This window comes from Sardina pilchardus, chromosome 11 (assembly GCF_963854185.1).
Source record: "Sardina pilchardus chromosome 11, fSarPil1.1, whole genome shotgun sequence".
NCBI classification, from domain to species: Eukaryota; Metazoa; Chordata; class Actinopteri; order Clupeiformes; family Clupeidae; genus Sardina; species Sardina pilchardus.
The window spans coordinates 21,268,212-21,288,390 of record NC_085004.1 but is presented as its reverse complement, the minus strand read 5'-3'; the positions used below and the strand labels follow the sequence as shown (position 1 = coordinate 21,288,390).

Below are 20,179 nucleotides of genomic sequence, written 5' to 3'. Positions count from 1 at the left end.
TTACTTCATCTATACGAGTGATCTATTGTAGTTCTGTAATTTTAATATCTCAAGAATGTGTTAACTGGCACTGTTCTGTTTCCGGTGAGTGCATTCACAATGGACTCTCGTCTCGTCGTCTGCAAACTTGCACAATATTCTCCTCAGTATTCCCGTCTTTGAAGGTACAGTAATTTATGGACAGCCATTTCAGTAGAAATGCATGGCGATATAACGTTGCGATATGAGGATAGGATTCTAAAATGCAATGCATTATTTTTTTGAGATTCTGAATACAGGGTGGCCGTGTTCGGGGGCAGGTCCACGGATTCGGATCACCATCAGGGCCGCAAGCCCTCGGAGAAATAGTATTTGCCCACTTACATCCTATTTCACCGAATTGCCATGGTTCATCGAACGGCGAGATAGAGGTAGGCAATCGTAACAATAACTATTTATTTAAACCACCTAGACATTCCTGCAACAGACGAAACAATGTATCTAGCTTGCTGTGCAGCGAATGAAAAAATGACGTATATGGATGTTTTTTTGGCTATACAGTGCAGTTGTGTCCATAGTTCGGCTCATCAGTTTGCTTTCGAGAAACCAGTCTTTATACTTGAAGGCTAATTGGTCAAGCTTCAATAACCTGGTCACATAATAACATCAAAAACAGACAAGCGTCTCGTATTTGAATGAAATTTTGCAGTTTCGCCAGCACCCTGGGTTCGTCTCGACATTGGTTAACATTAGCACACCGACGTTATGATTTGTTTCTTCATGAAACGTATTCGAGCGAATGCATGGCGAAAAGGTGACACTATTGTTTGTCTCAAGATGAAAATATGCCACTGCTATGAAGGCTTGCCGCTTTTAGAACCAGGTAGGCTAGTTCGACTGTGTGGCAAGAACAGCTGCTAAATTGTTGCCATGCCGCTCAAAAATAAAAATTGGCTGTTAATTAGTCCAGTGATTTAATTATTCATGAAGATTTGGACATGCCGTCTGTAGTGAAACTTGGTTGTATGGACATGTGCAATTTCTGTAATTCAAACGGGTGCATTTAGCACCTCATTGCCAAGTTGAATATTAATCAATTACTTAGTTTTTTTTAAATAAACAAGACATTTTGTTATACATTAGACATCCTGTTTTAGTAGCCTATACCTTTCCTTTTCCTCACAGGGGTTTTGCCTGTAAAGAAGGACACAACCTGCACTAGTGGAACATCTTGTTCCTAACATTAATTACACATGGTGTTGGTGTACCAAAAATAAAACAGGTGGCTCTGACACCACAGTGCACTTGGACAGTCATACTTTAGGTTGCTCTGCGGGTGGCCTGGTCCTCACTCTCCCCCATCAGGGACAACTTTCATGATCCACGGTCCACCTCTCTCATCTTCAAAACTGAATCCATACGTGCGCAGCGGCAGGATGACGGAGGCCTGGCAGCAGCACGCTGTAGTGCCTCCCCCAGTGGTGCACACTCTCCCCCACGGGGCAGAGAACCCACTGGGGAGTGCCGTCTACGGGATAGTCCTGCAACCAGATCCTACCCTGGCACCGCCTCCGCACAGCCAACACGCCCAGCCACACCCGGTGGCAGCCCAGCAGCCCTCCCTGCAGGTGGGCAGCGAGGGCAGCCACAAGTGTGGCGCCTGCGGGCACGACATCTCACACCTGGCCAACCCGCACGAGCACCAGTGCATGGTGAACCAGGATCGCTCCTTCCAGTGCACCCAGTGCATGAAGATCTTCCAGCAAGCGACCGATCTCCTGGAGCACCAGTGTATTCAGGTGGAGCAGAAGCCGTTTGTGTGTGGCGTGTGCAAGATGGGGTTCTCGCTGCTCACCTCGCTGGCGCAGCACCACACGGAACACACCGGAAGCAACCCCATGAAGTGCTCCATCTGCGAGAAGACGTACCGCCCGGGCTCCTCGGGGAACCCCGGCTCCTCATCCTCCGCCAACACCGGCGAGGGATCGTCCACCTCCACGTACGACGGCTCCGCTCCTCACCGACCGTACAAGTGCTCCGTGTGCCACAAGAGCTTCCGTCACCTGTCTGAACTTTCGCGCCACGAGCGTGTGCACACGGGCGAGAAGCCCTTCAAGTGTACCGTTTGCGACAAGAGCTTCAGCCAGGCCTCCCACCTGCAGCACCACCAGCGCACGCACAGCTCCGAGCGCCCCTACAAGTGTGCCGTGTGCGAGAAGACCTTCAAGCACCGCTCGCACCTGGTGCGTCACATGTACTCCCACTCCGGAGAGCACCTGTTCAAGTGCAACCTGTGCGAGATGCACTTCAAGGAGTCGTCCGAGCTGCTGCACCACCAGTGCCAGCCTGCCGGCGACCGCCCGTTCCGCTGCAGCTCGTGCGACAAGGGCTTCAAGCGCCAGTCCGACCTGCGCCAGCACGAGCGCACCCACTCGGAGGACCGCCCGTTCCAGTGCGAGGAGTGTCAGATGAGCTTCAAGCAGCAGTACGCCCTGGTCCGCCACCGCCGCACGCACAAGAACCCCGCCGACCGGCCGTTCAAGTGCAACCTCTGCGACAAGGGCTTCCTGCAGCCCTCCCACCTGCTCTACCACCAGCACGTGCACGGCATCGAGAGCCTGTTCAAGTGCGCCGCCTGTCAGAAGGGCTTCAGCCAGTCGGGCGAGTTGCTGAAGCACAAGTGCGGCGCGGCTGCCTCGTCGTCCGAGAAGCCCTACAAGTGCGACGTGTGCGGCAAAGGCTACAAGAAGTCCTCGACGCTGCAGCGCCACCAGAACAACGCGCACTGCACGGAGAAGCCCCTGAAGTGCTCGCTGTGCGATCGCCGCTTCGTGTCGTCCTCGGAGTTCGTGCAGCACCACTGCGACCCGGCCCGCGAGAAGCCGCTCAAGTGTTCCGATTGCGAAAAGCGCTTCAAATACTCCTCGGAGATGCAGCGTCACCGGCGCGTCCACACGGGCGAGAAGCCCTTCAAATGCCCAACCTGCGACAAGGGCTTCAAGCAGCGCGAGCACCTGGCCAAGCATGGCAGCGTCCACTCCAGAGAGGCCCAGTTCAAATGTGTGTGGTGTGGCGAGCGCTTTGGAGACCTGTGCGCACTCCAGGAGCACACTGTCCAGCACACTGCAGAAGGTGGAGGCTACCCTGTGGCCCCCTGCATACAGTAACGGCTGTATACACCAGTCTTAGAATAAATGAACCCATAAACTTACGTAGCACCTTTACTTCCTTGATATCTAGAATTACAGTGTTACACCGGCCATGTATTCACACACTGCCTCATTATACAATATTCTTGTTTTATGCACTTCTATCAGGCCAAGTTTTATGCCTGCCCCCTCCTTTTTGGTCGTTTCTTCACAAAGGAAATATCTTAAGCACAAACTGTAAGACTTTGGTGGAATTGCAGAAAATCATTTTTCATACTGTGCTGTCAGTGTGACAGCCATACTATCTGTAATCTCCTGTGACATGTGCAGTACTTCTTGGCCTCTTATCCAAATTCTGAAGGTTCAACGTATGGGCTACGGAATCTTCAAGTGCCATGAACACAGAATGAATAGAAAGCACTTGTGTATTTTATCGTATTCATCATATATTGTTGACTTATTTTTTACCTGTGAACAATGACATCAGTGTCCTTCATTGTGATACAAGTGAAGATACATTTATTTCATGTAACCTATCCAGTGCTATGATGCTATCCCCAAATCCAATGGATATCTTTGCACGAATGTACAATACATGTATGAAGAGGTGTCCTCACCTGATCATTGATAAAGATGGCATACTAGTCTAAAGGTAAAAGACATTCATCCAAAAATGCCTGTAAATTGTTCATGTTGCTTTAGGAAGTGCTTAAATGTATTCCATCACAAGTATTGTTAAATATGATACTTAGTACTGACTCAGCAGTTTGTTCCCTCAACAGTTTTTGCTGTTTCACTTATTGGACCACATATAGGTATGTTTGACACCTTGTACCTGTTGAATTTTGAGAAGGGATTATTTGTGGCAAATTTGAAGCCACTTGGACAAACCAACCAGGACAGAATAAAATAAGCACATCTGTTCTGCAATAGCTGGGTTCTTGTCAAAAAATGTCTGTAAATAGATGTGTTATAACAACTTTCACAGACAGTGGTAGAATTTGCATAGTATCTGTGTTATATCAGCTGTGAACTGTGCAAACTTAATTTCTGCTCTCTATGTTTGTTTTTTCTCTCATTTGAAAAAATGTTAAGCATGACTTTACGCTCTCTCTTTCTCTCAGCTCATCCTGGATCATCTCTGCTGCCCCTATAGTTTCTTCCTCCTACCAGTCTTTAAACGCAGGTCTACTTACAGCTTTAGACATGTTACTGAGTACCCTCTGTTCACGAGGCATCTTATAGAAAAAGCATACTTGAAGTGTGCAAGCATACAAGTGGGGCGTCTGCTCAAAGTTTTTTAAAGAAGAAAAAAAAACTTGTAACAGTGCTTATGTTTCTGTATTTCTTGTCTCTCTGCTCAGAAAAGATTGTGATTTTCTTTTGAGTATAATGACAATATTTGTGTTTCTGTCTAGTAACGTGTTTAAAAAAGGAGAAAAAATAGGTTTTTTTCATAAGCTGACTAAACATGTATAAATGATTGTGAGTAAAAGGAGCTTTGAGTTATTAGGGACTGAGCTTAAGCCAAAGGACTGTATGTGATCCGTTGCCACTCGAACACTAGTATTGGAATCTCTAGCATGGTCGTACTTGATTTCATAACATCGTGTTACAGCTTTTCTAACTTTCTCGAAAACTGTGTAGCCATGTAACGTGAGTGAAATGTATAAGTGATCTTCAATATACTGTATGTAACCATCATCAAGTACTTAGCACTTACAAATAAAAACATTTTTCATGTAAATATAAATTCTTCTTGTCTGTGCTTTAACATCAGTTTCATTCTATTAGTATAAGCAAAGATCCTTAAATGCTTTTTCAACCGTCTCTGGTATAAGGCTTATCTCATCAGAGCAGACTGTATTCAGAGCAAATAGTAGGCTGTTTGAACATAATATTATATATTTGAAGTATTTACTAAATAAGTGACTTTGTTTGTGGCTATTCTTGTCAGTGTGGGTGGAAATCAATTAAAAATCATTATGGGGTCTCACATGTTACCAGATCTCTGCTTACTTGACAAGCTGTTGTGACCTGCAGGTTTTGCATCTAGTCTCAGTCACCACCTGTAAGTCACATAGGCTACCTGTGTATGTTGTTGAATATTAGGCCTCATTTAAAAAATTCCAGTTTATTGTGGGCTAGATCGACCTCTTGCTGGATGATAACTGTAATATCTGCTCACTTCCAGTTGCCTTTTCTTAATTCGGAGATAATAAAACAAAATAAACAATTAGGGTTTCAACCTTTCTTTTACCGTCTGTTTTCAGCAGAAAATCTAACCTAATTCTTAAACGATCAGCTTGGCCTTACAATGAAGCATGCATAGGCCTAATGCATCGTAGTAGTTATTGATCCAGAATGACACACTAGTCACAGGAGCAATGATGCGATCAAGAGCTGTGATATGCTGATTTATCACGTGGAGAGACCAAATCAATGTATGTCTGTCCATTAACGAGGGCACATGCAAATTGAAGCCTAGTTGCATCCGGAGACTGTTCTGCAACGGAACCGAGTTGCATATGGTTGCAATCTGATTTGCCCATGAAATTAAATTGCTTCTAGACAAATAGTAGCTAACATTCACAACAATAGCAGACTGTCAGACTCAAACTTTTCTTAATCATTACAATACAACATTATTGCTGTATTACACAGCATATGTAGCCTGAAGCAGTTTTGCGAAGTGATAACATTGTGTAGCCCTGGTCACGGAATGTGGGTGTGTCAATGTGACAAGACTGGTTCTTAATAAAGTTCACATCGAGTTCATTTTCCGTTTGCAGAAGGCTACATATTACACGTTAAACATTTTGCAATAAACGCGATTTTTGGGCCATATTAATTCGTTGCGCACCATTAAAGTCAATTAATCAGCAAGTAGACCGACGGATTTCGCCGTTTTGAGACCCGGAACCAAAAATCTGTCGTTGATGACGCTGGCTGCTGGTTCCATGGACATATTGGTTCCAGTCTCTCACTGATTTAGTTAGCTGGCTAGCTAACGCTGTCCCCGCAAACACTCGTAGCACTGAAGAATGAACCGAAGGGGATTCCAATAAGGGGATCCCCACACCCCTTCATTTTAACGATACCAGGGGTTCCCCTGGCAGAGTTGAGCACGCCGTTAGGGAATTGGTGTTTTGGGCGTGAATCGGTGTATTTCGTGCGAAAGACTTTGTACGTAGCTAACATTACCTTAAACACAGGGCCAGTTAGCTAGCTAGCGTTAGCTTGTTATCGAAAAGCTATTCTACACTATTTTGTTTTAACGTTATTGTTCGTCTACGAATGGACGATCATGCCACAATGGACAATATGTGCGGTCAGTATTCTTTGTAATTAATGTTTATTCGATTTGCATTATATCGTGTTTTATTTAGTCTTTTTGGTGAGTTAGCGTGACAGCTTCGTTATAATTTAGTTGCAACGGGCCTTAACGTTACGACTCCTAGCTTAAGGTCCACTGTGCCCGCTAACCAGTCTCTTCCGTTTGCATTCCCCCACACTGGATCGCGGGTCGCTGACTAATGTAGTTAGCTAGCTAGTAAAGCTAGTATAGGTTATAAGTGGAAACCAGAAAACTCCGTTGCCCACACGTTGTGGCTATTCTCCAGTTATTTATTATTTTCAGAGGATACATAGTTTATCCGCGATTGAACCCCTGCTGCACAATATATTTTACTTCTACCTCATCATATTAACGTTATTTCTCTCTTACGCCGACGCGTCGTTTAAACTGGCTCTCCATATTCTGCCAAACAGCCTGTTCAGCAAGCTTGGACACTCGCTCATCGTTGTACTGACAATCCGCACTGCTAGCTCTAATGAGAGTTTGCGGTGGCCAGCACTGTTCAGCCACCAACCACGGACGAAATTTGTCGTGAGGAGAAACCCCTACTCTGAAGCAGCCAAGGTCCGGACGCCAGAGTGTAGGTGTTCTGCTTTTCGGGTTATAGATAAGAGTCTTGCGGTAGGGGGGTCTCGGACAGATCGATTGTTGAAGCCCGCCATGCCCGGTCCAGCGGCCGGTAGCAAAGCACGGGTGTATGCCGATGTCAACAAGCTGAAGAGCAAAGAGTACTGGGACTATGAAGCTCACGTCCCAAGCTGGAGGTAAGAATTCAGTCTTTTGATTTTGCCATCAGTGCTCTAGTGGCTTGTTGAAATCAGAATGTCAATCGGATTAGATGTGATTGACTGATAGGGACCATGGTCATTCATAATCATCCAGTGATGTGCGAAAATGCATCCTACATTCCCTCAATAGCTGGCTAAACAGTAAGCCTACAACATGGGCTACGGCTGCATACTGTCAGCAGTGAATACTGTAAGTGAAGCTTCCCCCACTCCCCTTCTCTTTCCGTCAATCACACAGCACCGAGTGGTCAGCAGAGGCTTTTTCCACAGCCACGCCTCAAATGATTACCACCCACCATCACATAACATCACGTTAATTAACAGTATGTCAGTTGCACCTTTGCCTCACGGGTTATTGCAAGCAAGGCGTGATTATATTCCCAAATCAGATTTATTATGACTGACAGTTATATTTTGGATTCTGTGCAATGCATTTCAGTTACTGATAAAATGATGTTTATGCGACCTATTCTAATAAGACAAACATCTTTCATGGACATCTCTCATATAGAAAGTTCTAGCAAAGTTTATTAATGCATAGATAAAATCAGGGGAGACACAGTTGTCAAAGGCATATCTTTCTATATATGTTTTGAACTTCAAAATGTGAGTTTATTGGTCAAAGCCATATGTTAAAGGAAACATGCCTATAATCTAATCTCATGGAACACCACAGGCTGCATCACTGGGATACTTCCAGATAATACATTCTCACTGAGCCTGAGCTTAGAGATAATAAAAAGCGGTCACAAGCTCAAAGATGTTGATGGTCAGACAGTGGAGTCTCTACGAGTGACAGTGGAGTCTCCTTGGTTAAATATGTGCAAGTAGGAAATGGTGCTGGAGGAAGTAAATAGACGTGGATCTTTTAGCTCTAACTGGATGAGCTGTTCTTGAAGTGTAGCTTGATTTGTTTTTCACAGCTAATGATATGGAATAGGTTTTGGCACCGCCTTAGTCTTGGACCGATATACCTCTTCTGATATTTAGGCTATTGGATGTGATTGAGGTGCCTTGTTTAATGTTTTTTTCCCCCCTCAGGGTGTTGCCTGGTGAGATGATGCTGTTGAAGTTAATATGATGTATTGTTTGTTCTTGTAACGTTCAGCAACCAGGATGACTATCAGCTTGTACGTAAACTGGGCAGAGGGAAGTACAGCGAAGTTTTTGAAGCCATCAACGTCAACAGCAATGAGAGGGTGGTTGTCAAAATCCTCAAGGTAAAGCCTAATGACTGTTTGCTGCAATCACTGCTTATTAACATGGGTGGCCATCTTCTTGACTGCTGAATTTACCTCAGTGTCTCCTGTGTCTAACCGACTATTTAAACACCCTCAGCCTGTGAAGAAGAAGAAGATCAAACGTGAGATCAAAATCCTAGAAAATCTGAAAGGAGGCACCAACATAATTCGTTTGGTGGACACAGTGAAGGATCCAGTGGTATGCCCTCTTAGCCATTGTCTGTCCTATGCTTCCCAGTTGAAATAAGAAGCAAGTGGTTATATTTCACTATGCATTGTAATTGGAGTCAGCTGTTCGTGCAATTCCATTCGTTTTAACCCATTTGAGGCCACCACTGAGACTGCAGAAAGAAAAGTTGCGATGTATGACAACCCTTGTAATCGTATGTCTTCTTCCTACAGTCGAGGACACCAGCACTTGTCTTTGAGTGCATCAATAACACAGATTTTAAGGTAAAGGCTTTTTTAATGGATGACTGAATATATCGAATTAATTCAGAAAAGTCAGTGTTCCTAATGGTTAATAATTGCCTTTTTGTCTTTGTAGGACCTGTATCAGAGGCTAACAGATTTTGATATACGTTTCTACCTGTATGAGCTGCTCAAGGTGATTAGACTCCAAGACTTTAAATGCTACACTTGTTTTTTCATCCAGTCCAGCACATTGTGAATGACGTGTGTGTGTGTGTGTGTGTGTGTGTGTGTGTGTGTGTGTGTGTGTGTGTGTGTGTGTGTGTGTGTGTGTGTGTGTGTGTGTGTGTGTGTGTGTGTGTGTGTGTGTGTGTGTGTGTGTGTGTGTGTGTGTGTGTGTGTGTGTTTCTGACAGGCTCTGGACTACTGTCACAGCATGGGGATCATGCATCGGGATGTCAAGCCACACAATGTGATGATAGACCACCAAATGAGAAAGGTGCCCACTAGTGTTATTTTCTAAAATCATCAGTGTGTCTGCTAACTCGTATAAGAGAATATTTCCTTTTCCACTGTGAAGAGACACCTTGGTATTGTAATTGTTACCATGTAGTATCAGATCTCTGTGTTGGGTATTTGATCTGCTTAAACAGAGTTTACTTACAAACAAACAAACAAACAAACAAACAGTAACTGTGCCACTGAAACAAGAAATGCCCTCACTCTTATGCTCATTCATTCTTGTGTTGTTGTATTTAGCATATGTATTCTATTTTATACTATTCATAACTATATTCATAACTATATAAACTATATTTTTCAACCTCGGAAAGCATAAAAAGGCCCTGACAGACCAGATGGTCAGGGCGCAACATTCACCGTGTTCCCTATTGCTATTGCTCTGGCTTAGTGTGGCAGTGCGTTCAGGGTGTCTTGCTGTCATCTTATTGAGCGTGTGTGTGTGTGTGTGTGTGTGTGTGTGTGTGTGTGTGTGTGTGTGTGTGTGTGTGTGTGTGTGTGTGTGTGTGTGTGTGTGTGTGTGTGTGTGTGTGTGTGTGTGTGTGTGTGTGTGTGTGTGTGTGTGTGTGTGTGTGTGTGTGTGTGTTGGCAACAGTTGCGTCTCATTGACTGGGGGCTGGCAGAGTTCTACCACCCTGCTCAGGAGTACAATGTCAGGGTGGCGTCCAGGTCGTACAAGGGACCAGAGTTGCTGGTGGACTATCAGGTGAAATAGCCTCTGTCTGTGTCTCTCTTCCAGCCAGTTGCTGATCCATTTAGATTCATGTAGTCTCTGTGTCCAGTTGATGATAATGCCTTAAGTGCATTATTTGTCCGACTGTGTTGTCTTACTCCAGTGTTGTCTGGCTCTCCCCTTTACAGATGTACGACTACAGTTTGGACATGTGGAGCCTGGGCTGCATGCTGGCCAGTATGATATTCCAGAAAGAGCCCTTTTTCCATGGACAAGATAACTATGACCAGGTATTTATCTTTGCTATCTCCGATGAGCTGAAGGGAGGCATTTAGCCTCCACACCCAGAGGCTGGTGTTATGTGAGGAATGTGTCATGTTTAGCTTGACTGGGCCATTGTTCTTGCAGCTTGTCCGTATAGCCAAGGTCCTGGGAACAGAGGAACTCTATGACTACCTGCAAAAGTACCACATTGAACTGGACACCCGTTTCAAGGATCTACTGGGCCAGTGAGTATCCATAGGGCTGACTTGTAGGGAAGTAAGAGGCTCGTGAGTTTACACTAAATTAATTCATTAGTGTAATCAGACGTGGATGTGGTTGAGTATTTTCCCCATGAGATGTTTTGGTTGGTGACAGCTCGCTGTTTTGGTGGCTCTTGTGCAGGCAGACACGCAAGCGCTGGGAGCAGTTTGTTCAGCCGGAGAACCAGCACCTGGTGAGCCCAGAGGCCCTAGACCTTTTGGACAAGCTTCTGCGCTATGACCATCAGCAGAGGCTGACCGCTGCCGAAGCCATGGAGCACCCTTACTTCTGTAAGATTCTGTCATCCTATCCAATTGTATCCCCCTGCCTGTCCTCTCTTCCCTGTCTGCATTTCTCATATAAGTGACCCTGTAAAGCGGAACCAGTCGTTTCGGTAAAATGTACTAAATGAAGTTATTGTGCTCCTGTGAACGGCCATAAACTAAGCTGTCCAACGATATGTATATCGAGGGTATTACACAAACTATCGCTAAGATAACCGCATCCAAAGTTGACATGGTTCTCCTGTCACGATATGCCAGAAGAGGAGAAATCACCTTTTTAAGCAGCGCGTGCACAACGGGAATGACCGCAAATGTGTTGAATCTTCGCCGGGTTTAACTGTCCAAACATATGTTTTTCCGTGAAATGCAGTTCAACTGTAGACTGTATACAGTCGAATTATGCAAAAACGTGGAATTCAACATTTTAACCCTGAAGTTTGTTATTGTTGATTTTCTCAAAATAACGTTGTGCGAAATTAATTGATTAATCCATCAATGGATGGATGGATGGGTTGACGATCTGTGTATTTACCACATTACCTCAGTGAAGTCCAGTGTAGTCCAGTGTGATCCTATGTGACCTCTGGTCTCTCCCAACAGATCCTGTGCTGAAGGGACAGTCTCTCTCCAACACAGACAGTACTCTTGCAATAAGCAGCTCCAACGCAACATGATGAGCAGGTATTACCATTTCTGTTGCTTCATAAGGTTTCTCTCTTGCTCTATTTTTCACTTTTTTTTGTGCATCAGTTTTCAATACTCACCAGATGGTTTGGCATATCTCTTCCTTTTCTCTTCCCAGGAAACACCCCAGTTTATTATGATTCTTTTTTCGTCTTTTTTTGTTTTTACCTCAACTCTTGAAGCTTTTTTGGTGGCAGAGTTCTCTGCCCCTCAGGAGGACAGTTTTACTGGAACAAAAAAAAACAAAAAACAAAAATGTCATCCAGCACACGGACATGTACAGAACGAACAAAGACACACAAACATACATGTGCATACACTGGCAAATCGTCTCTTCTGCACACACACACACACACCCCTACACATACACATACACATACACACTCACTCTCTCACACACACACACACACACACACACACACACACACACACACACTGTTTACCCGCTGCTCTAGACCCCCAACAGGAACAGTACAACCTACAGTAGTTCCCCCTCCTTCTCCAACCACTCCTTTTATTTTTAGTTAGACAGAAAGAAGAAAAAAAAACGTTTTGTAAAAGAACACACTGAACCCCATCCCACCTGCGCTCCCCTCTTTTTGTTTCCCCCCTCCCCTCCCAGTTTTAAAATAAGCTTGGCAGACACCGGAGGAAAGAATGCCTGCTCTTTCCCCCCTTGCATTGGGTCTGCGTATCTCAAGAGGGATCGGTCCTAGCAGTGCCAATGGGGTTTTTGCTGGACGGGGTTCTCACCTGCTGATATGAGGTCAGAATCCGAAGCTGTAGTGTTGAGTGGCATGGAGAATTTTTTTTTTCTGCTATGGTTGGATTGAGAATTACTATCAATGAGAATAAATACATTTTATTTTATTTGTTGTATGTATGTCCTCATTACATTACTATAGTGCAGGGATGCCATTATTTATACAGCAACAGAAGCCTCCAAAATGACATTGCATATATATGATGTTTAAGAAGTATATTAAAGTGCATTATGTAATGTTTGTCACACTATTGATGAAATGTCTATAACAATGTATTTATATGGTAATCATGGTACCAGGGGTAAGAAACCTTGTAAAACCTTGTTTTTGGCTCCAAAAACATGTTTACCTTGCAGTGGTTTCATTTTGTCTCGCAAGTGTGCATTAACAATTTCTACCTTTGCCTAGAAGTCTGAGAATGTGACCTATCTCTTTTTAGTGTCAAATATCTCGTTTTTTCTGTATTGTTAAAACGTGCTAGCTTAACAAAAGCAAAATACTGCAAGGTAAACATGCACATTCTCTTCTTTTTTTATTGACTTGCTGTTTCGGATTGGTTTGGTATCCAATGGGAGTGTTGCAGCAAACCTAAACAAGTTGCATTCATTTTAGTTCGTCGGTCTAGTAATTGAAAATGTGCTCTAATAAAATCTGGGAAAAAAAGTTGTTCAATACCAAATACATGTGTAATGAGAGTCTGGTGAAATGACAGAACATACCATGAACAGTTTCAGTGAATTCCAGAGATTCCATTGTGTTTACGTGTGACAGCTGAAATCTACTGGGTCTCAAAAGAAAACAAATCTAGTGTATGAGAGTGTACTCTTGACATCTTTGAATGAGGAGCCTCTGTGCTGGTGGTGACAAATTGGGTGTAGTCTTTTAATAAATACACTGGGATTTCCAGCTTAATCACATCAAACACAAAATGTGCAATATTCGTGCAGTGTGTAACATGACAGTACAGAGAAGTGTTTACAAGTCTGAGTGCACTAAAACAAATGTAGCCACTACATAATAAGCCCTGCGCCTTCCTAAGGCACATGACACGATATTTCGCTCTCTACCCCTGAGCCCAGTACGTTTCAATTTACAAACAGGTACTACAAAAAACAAATAAGCTAAAACAAAATCACAGCCATGAGGGAGCTATGGAAAGCACTTGCTTTTTTATAGCTGTTTTGCACCTAGCTGCAGCAGTAACAGGCTTGCTTGGATGAGTCACAGTCAACCTACGTATATATGCCAATGTTAAAGTCCACCAAGGTTGCTCTTGAGAAGTAAACTGTCCCGTCTTTTTCTCTTTTTTTCTCGATTATCTTTCAGCATACTAGATAGGTGTGCACGGCACAGTCAGAATCAAGTAAAATCTAATGCCTTGAAAGAGGTCAGAACACTGTACTCAGTGTATAATACATATAAAAGGCTGCCGTGTACAGCTGCTGCTACAGTATACTGTAAATATCACGAGGAGACACAAGTCAATGGCACTTGTTGGTGTTTTGAGACAATCTTGATAACATCTGCCACGTCTTTTCTATGTGGCAAAATAAATTTAAATTTTAGTCGTGAAGAGTCATCCTTGGTGCCCTTTAGTTCTGTTCACAATACTAAGGCTTGAAACAATGTACTCCTTCAAAATGGAGATATAAAGCTAATACCCAGTAACATTCGTTTTCAAAGTACACACGGAAAATAAATATAAAATAAAATAAATAGTTGCATACATATGTAGAACATGAGTATCTTGAAATGTTGACAAAGCGGTAGCAATATCGTGACAGGCATTTCAGGAGATACATTAAATGGAGTGCCTTTGCGAGTACATGAAAAGGTGTAGAGCGAAGGGTGTGCTCAGTCACTTTTTTTTTTATCCAACTTGCTTTAGATATGCACAAGGTCCATCTGACAGATGAATAACTACTGATGTTAGTTCAACATTGGCATGCTTTCATACAACACTAGATGTACACTGACCCAAATACAAGGCCACCTGTTGATATGTGACTTAACGGTAGTGACATGATTCTAACTCCTTTTGAGTCTTGGGTCCCAAGAAATTCTCATTTAAAATCGAATTTAATACTTCATAGAGGAAATAACACTGCATTGTGATTGTGTTCTCTACACGTGGTCTTAAATTTACTCCATTATCACGTGTGCCATTTAGAGATATGGAATCACTTAGAAATGGACAATTATAAAAAAAACTGCTGATGGCTTTGCCCAGTAGGTTGTGCATTTGTTTTAAGTAAGGCTGATCATAGTTCCCTCATAATTATAGTAAATGGATTGGCTATGGAGTACTATCTCTGTAATATGATAATGATATGACCCTAAAGAGAGTTTAGGATTGTCATTGTAAGAAAAAGTTTCTGGACCCTTTGGACATACCAGGATTTCTTCCAAGATATGATCTCTTTCATTTAAAATGCAGTAATAAACAGTCTGATCAACAATAGGATAGGTAATTGTGAAGGTTTTTAGAAACTTTTTCTTGCAACAGTTCGTAAATGTTCGTAAACATGATAATATAGTGGTATATGATAATGCCATGTAAGTCTCTGTAAGTCAGAAACCAATAGGCTACTTCTAATGACATCTATGATATCATAGTATGTTTATAGTGAAGATGTAGATATTGGTTTAATGGCCCCCGTTCCAGGCATCCTGGTCCTCTGTAAAAACCTTGGCCCCTGTCATCACCAACAGTCCTTGGTTCTGAGGCCTTGGAAAAAGACCTAAGGTACGAGATTTTGGAGCTCTGCGTCATCCAGCTCATTGACTTCAACAATGTAGTCAAGGTGTTGAAGGTAACGCTCCTCATCCTGCATAAAGTGAGGAATTCTGGTCCTGTGGAGGACCGCCAGTGGCCGGAGCCTCTCCACGTCCTCATAAGATACCTGTGAAGACATTTTAAAAAGCATCAGCAACCAAATCAAGGCCAGCATAATGCCGTCAGAATACTTTAATTCAGAGAGCCTGACCTTGCCAAGAGAGGTCAACATCTTGAAGTCAATGTTTCTCCTATGTCGCAAAATCCTGAGGATTCCATCAAGATATACCTGATCCTTACTGAAGCAGCCTGTAGAAAACAAAAAAAACACATGATAAGACTTCAATTGACCTTTCATCTTGGTTCAGTACTTTTAAAAAGGCTCAGTTATTTTAAACAAGCTATGGCTTCAATTCCTGCACACACTAAATCGGTAAATTCATCACTAAACTCACATGTTGCTTATTTTGAAAATTAACTGGAGGCTAACCTAACATACGGCATGTTCACAGACCTGGTTTGGAGGTATCAGTTTGTCCCCTCTTGGCACGAAGGCAGTACTCCCAGCGCACTGCAGGGTTCTGGACGAAGCGGGCTATGTGGCTGAAGAGCTGACTGAAGCTCATGTTGGCGGCGTGGTGCACCGTGTAGTAGAGCAGAGCGGCACGCCACAGGTAGGGCTGTTTCCGTAGCAACACGCTGTGTAAACTGGCAAGGCCCTCCTCGGTGGGGTTGGCGGGCTTCAAGCCAAACTTCTTCCTGCCCACGGCACTATTCCAAGGCTGGAGATTGTTGTTCACACCTCGCAAGTAGTGAGTGCCTAACAAAGATAATCCGTATTGTACCAAGCATAAATAAGACCTAGAAGTGAACCCATCTTAACACCTCCAACAGACCATTAATACTCTGAGTGGCACAAAGACCCGGGGATATACACCACACTTTCACTAATTTACTGCAATAACTTTTCTGGAATTATAGGATGGCTTAAGCAGATTAAGGGGGATAAAGCTCAAACGTATCCCGCCTACTAGTAAGCATTCACAGGGACTGAGATCCATATTTAGGGGAAATTCACACTGGGTATTACTATGTAACAGTATAGAACTCCACTACCTTTCCTCCTTAACAAATCTGAGTAACTGCAAATGATGATACTTTTAAAATAAAACATGCCACCCTAACACAACTGTGAATTAGCATTTTTTTTCTGAAAAGATTTGTATGCCGCATATTTGTGACAGAACTGCCTTGCCAACATATTTCTTTCATTGCCTTAAGATAGGGTAAGTTCTATTACAATAGTAGCCTACATTAGACATGGTCTTCTTGCAATATTATCTGTGTGATATATACTGTATGTATTATACATTGCAAGAGAATAGGCTTTTCCGAAACTAGTCCCTCCCCACTCCTCCTATGTTACGGAGTGTACACGAGTTCCCTTGATTAGCGCATAGGCGTAGGGTATAATACCGCGCTCAGCTTTGGGACGAATTTCACTCTCCCTAGCTGAAACAGGTTGTGACGGAACCATGGCTTTGTTTACAGGGGTACACACAGTATGAAATGTCCTCAATGACGTGCCACATTAGCTGACACACACGAGAGGGTTTATAACACTCTACCACTTAACAGTAGTTGGTTTTGGGTGGCCCTTAATAAGCTACATCCTCCTCCTGAATGCATAACCGGACGGAGTGAAAGTGGCTAGAGAGAGGGCAAAATAACTCGTTTTGGAAAGGGCCTCTGACCATGTTTTGGTGACATGGCGATGGCCAACCATTATATAGTTCAATAATTACACTGTTATTACTGATATGAAGTCATTTTTACTCATAGGCCGTAGCATACCAATCTCATGCCTCAGCATTCCCTCCAGCCAATGCTGACGAGCTCCCTGCAGGTTAATGGTCAGTGTTGGCCGACAGCGCTCCACCATCATCACTGCTTGGGACAGCAGCTCATCAGAGAGGCACACCACCACCTAGAGGGAGACAGAACACATGAGGGGTCACAGGAGAAAAGTACAGAAAGAAACATCTCCATGCAAAAAATACAAACAAAAACAAACACCCACCTCTCCCACACAGCTCTCCTTTTGCAAGTATTTGCGTGCTGCTGCCCACACTCGGCTTTTAGGAAGCACACTTCCCCCCGTGACTTCTTCAAAGTCCTCATATGTGCCAAACTTCCTCAGAACACATTCCATGATGCCTACAGCCTGTAATAGAAGGACAGATAATTACAAAAATAGCATTTCTTTCTCCTCACACAAGGACACATGCACTACATGTTTTTGTTCTTTCCTGTTCCTGTTAATTATGTTGATATTCGATGCAACACACCTGGGAAAGGAAAAGACCAGAACCTTCCTTGTACTTTTCCAGGACGCTCACTGGTTCTGGAGAGACATACTCAAACTGGGGCTCGTACTGGTAGTCTGACTCAAAAAAAGTCTGGCGCTCCTGCTCCAGATTGATTGGCCGCAGGGCCACCAGTAGACAGGGCACCCTGGGTGAGGGGGCCGAGGGCATTGGTTTGAGGAGGCCTAGCTTGGCAATATGGGGCAGGGAGGTGGCTGACCGAATGCGCCCCTTGCTGGGCCTCGGGGTCACACTGGCATTCATGGTGCAGGTGCTTTCGCTGCGGCGCATCCAGCCCCCCTCTGGCCCCAGGCTGGGGCTCGTTAGGCTGCGCATGGGCGGAGAGGGGGCGCCACTCCGCCATGGTGGCTGCAGGATCTTCCTGTCCGTGGACTGGCTGGTCCTCAGCCGTTGTGGGGTGACTTCCAGACTGAGGGGCCTCCGCCCACTAGCTCTCCGACCCGTCGACTGCGCGGCTTCCGCTGTGCCCCGACGAACCACAGTCTCCCCGGCGCCGACCTTGTGGTCGGTGTCTGTGGAGCTGCCCGCACCGGAGCAAGCCTTGAGCTGCAGCCCGTTGTGGGAGAGGCGGTCCCTCTGGCCGATGCTGCTGGTTCTAGCTCGGGTCCTGACGGGTTTGGCTCTGTCAGGCTGGGCCTCAGGACCTATCCCATCGGTGCTGTTCCTGACTGCACCCATGCCCTCTGTCTGCTCCATGCAATTATCACCCAGGTCCAGCACCATTGCAACATCAACAGCTCATGAAGTGAATGCTGCACACCTGAAAAGGAATTTTAGACCATCAGATTGTCTCTTAAAACAGCAAAAGTCTGCTACTATGTATCTGAGGTAAAAGTAAAACATTAACTTGGCAACAGGTATCATAATCTAAATATCTATCTACAAAAAGTATCTAATGTTACTGTGTGCTGTAGGCTACAATTTGTAAGTAGCCTATAGTTATCCTGAACTGTTTCTAAATTCTGAACCACCGAAATGAGGCTTCATATCTTTAAACTGTGCGTGTTTTCAAGGTGTATTTGGTCAGCGTACAGCTTTACTGTATCCATGTCAACGTAACACTTGTCGACTCCGTTGGCTACATTTGTATCTGAGAGTTTAGAACTACATGCAACCGAATACAAACTGTTGCATTTAAGGCATACAATAAGCAACATTGTTTTCAGTATGCATACAAATGAGCCTACACAGGCAACAATCTAAGACGTCAGGATGAGTATCCACGCGGTTTATATGAAAAGGGCGAGGTAAGCAATGCAGAATTTCAAACAGCTAGCCAGCAACATCAAAGAGCAAGCTATAGCTTATGGCAACGCTGCCTGAGTAGGTCCACAGCATTTATATGATTTCATCCCTATCTAACAAGTTCCAATTTTCATAAAAATAGAGGATCAATGAAAGTAGTTGGAGATTTTGGTGAACAATGAGGAACGTCTCCTCGAATGAAGGCTCCTGTCTGAGCAACAATTGAAGCAGCCAATGCTCTCCTATATGACGAGTATCACCAGGTCGTAAAACTAGCCATAATAGGTTGGAATCAATGTTTATAACGGCCTTGTAGGAGAAAGTAATTACTTACTATGCAGCGTTCTCGGGAATGAGCGACTCGATGTGTGTGCTCATTCATAGTGTCCCATTACTACTGCCTGGTCTTCTGTACAAATGGTGGTTAGACTTCCGGTGGATGGATCCGCTGAATATTTGGCTAACGGTACATTTACGATAGGCGTCTACGGTAGACGGTAGGCATCCGAATACGGGAATACGTTGTTGGAAAGTGACGCGTAGTGCGGCCCGGCGCATCAAAATGACCTATTGCGCAGAAACGTTTTCTGCGAGTGCACGCTCAATTTCACCGACACACAGACCTTAAAGACCTAATTCATGTTTTAAAATGGATTTGCCGACGGGCCCGTTTTATTCAAACAGTAGCCTACTTTAAAATACCTCACAGGCTAAAGCCAAGTATCTGTCCGTAAACAGAGTGGCCAAGCCTAGTTGAAAAGACCATCATTATTATCTTATGTGTGAATCAGATCAAGAAGAGTCTGATGATGTTTTCAGTTCTGATAACATCACATGATTCTATTCTTCGTCACAGATACATGTGACAGAAATACTGTGGAGATGGCCATCAATCAAGAAAGGCGTTTTAATCCACTTCTCCTTTTCTTTCTTCAGGAACCAGGACTGAGAGACAGAGAAGAAGTTTCTTCCCTCAGGGCACAGTTACCAGGAACACCTTAAAATAACATTCATCACTCAGACCTGACATATCTTTGCACCTTTATATTATTACTTAAAACACATTTAAGTAGGCTTTTGCACAGTTAGTTGTTGCTGCAACTATAGGCCTAATGTATTTACCTGTTGTTTGCTTATGTAAAGATTGACTTTGTGTATTTATTTATGTATTGTTTATTTAATATTTTAATAACTTTAGGCCTATATTACACCTCATTTACCTACACCAAGAAATATTCCTTCTCCCAGTGTTTGATGAAGATTCTAGCTCACATTAAGTGTACACTACATTTTAAAGAAGGCCCAGCCCAACGCAGCATATACTCTGCACTTTGAATGGGAGTTGTCCTCTTACAGGCGCATCTCAGCAAATTTCAATATTGTGGAAAAGTCCATT

General features: G+C 43.9%; 3 protein-coding genes across 3 annotated transcripts; 2 read left to right on the top strand and 1 right to left on the bottom strand.

The window, feature by feature from the left end:
- Nucleotides 1-83: 83 nt before the first annotated feature.
- On the top strand, nucleotides 84-4,881 carry LOC134095693 (zinc finger protein 319). Its single transcript, XM_062549359.1, has 3 exons — nucleotides 84-164; nucleotides 266-410; nucleotides 1,165-4,881. The coding sequence occupies exon 3, from the start codon at nucleotides 1,356-1,358 to the stop codon at nucleotides 3,144-3,146; it is 1,791 nt and encodes a 596-aa protein (XP_062405343.1). The 5' UTR covers nucleotides 84-164; nucleotides 266-410; nucleotides 1,165-1,355; the 3' UTR covers nucleotides 3,147-4,881.
- Nucleotides 4,882-5,948: 1,067 nt separating this feature from the next.
- On the top strand, nucleotides 5,949-12,481 carry csnk2a2a (casein kinase 2, alpha prime polypeptide a). The gene is made up of 12 exons (XM_062549358.1): nucleotides 5,949-7,250; nucleotides 8,383-8,494; nucleotides 8,613-8,714; nucleotides 8,918-8,968; nucleotides 9,063-9,122; nucleotides 9,342-9,425; nucleotides 10,041-10,151; nucleotides 10,307-10,408; nucleotides 10,527-10,627; nucleotides 10,785-10,933; nucleotides 11,528-11,608; nucleotides 11,730-12,481. The coding sequence occupies exons 1-11, from the start codon at nucleotides 7,147-7,149 to the stop codon at nucleotides 11,599-11,601; spliced, it is 1,050 nt and encodes a 349-aa protein (XP_062405342.1). The 5' UTR covers nucleotides 5,949-7,146; the 3' UTR covers nucleotides 11,602-11,608; nucleotides 11,730-12,481.
- Nucleotides 12,482-13,242: 761 nt separating this feature from the next.
- On the bottom strand, nucleotides 13,243-19,525 carry kiaa0895l. Its single transcript, XM_062549357.1, has 7 exons — nucleotides 19,118-19,525; nucleotides 17,500-18,298; nucleotides 17,232-17,375; nucleotides 17,006-17,138; nucleotides 15,666-15,971; nucleotides 15,363-15,460; nucleotides 13,243-15,278 (listed from the first exon to the last, which is right to left on the bottom strand). Exons 2-7 carry the CDS (start codon nucleotides 18,259-18,261, stop codon nucleotides 15,117-15,119), a joined length of 1,605 nt encoding a protein of 534 aa, XP_062405341.1. The 5' UTR covers nucleotides 18,262-18,298; nucleotides 19,118-19,525; the 3' UTR covers nucleotides 13,243-15,116.
- Nucleotides 19,526-20,179: the final 654 nt, after the last annotated feature.

What these genes read in the sequence shown, in the direction of transcription:
- csnk2a2a (XM_062549358.1), top strand. Translation starts at nt 7,147, where the DNA reads ATGCCCGGTCCAGCGGCCGGTAGCAAAGCACGGGTGTATGCCGATGTC. An exon ending in ACACAGTGAAGGATCCAGTG is followed by an intron (nt 8,715 to 8,917) that starts GTATGCCCTCTT and finishes TTCTTCCTACAG; the next exon opens with TCGAGGACACCAGCACTTGT. An exon ending in ACCTGTATGAGCTGCTCAAG is followed by an intron (nt 9,123 to 9,341) that starts GTGATTAGACTC and finishes TGTTTCTGACAG; the next exon opens with GCTCTGGACTACTGTCACAG.
- LOC134095693 (XM_062549359.1), top strand. Translation starts at nt 1,356, where the DNA reads ATGATCCACGGTCCACCTCTCTCATCTTCAAAACTGAATCCATACGTG.
- kiaa0895l (XM_062549357.1), bottom strand. Translation starts at nt 18,261, where the DNA reads ATGGTGCTGGACCTGGGTGATAATTGCATGGAGCAGACAGAGGGCATG. An exon ending in AATGCTGAGGCATGAGATTG is followed by an intron (nt 15,972 to 17,005) that starts GTATGCTACGGC and finishes TATCTTTGTTAG; the next exon opens with GCACTCACTACTTGCGAGGT. An exon ending in TGTTGACCTCTCTTGGCAAG is followed by an intron (nt 15,279 to 15,362) that starts GTCAGGCTCTCT and finishes ATGTCTTCACAG; the next exon opens with GTATCTTATGAGGACGTGGA.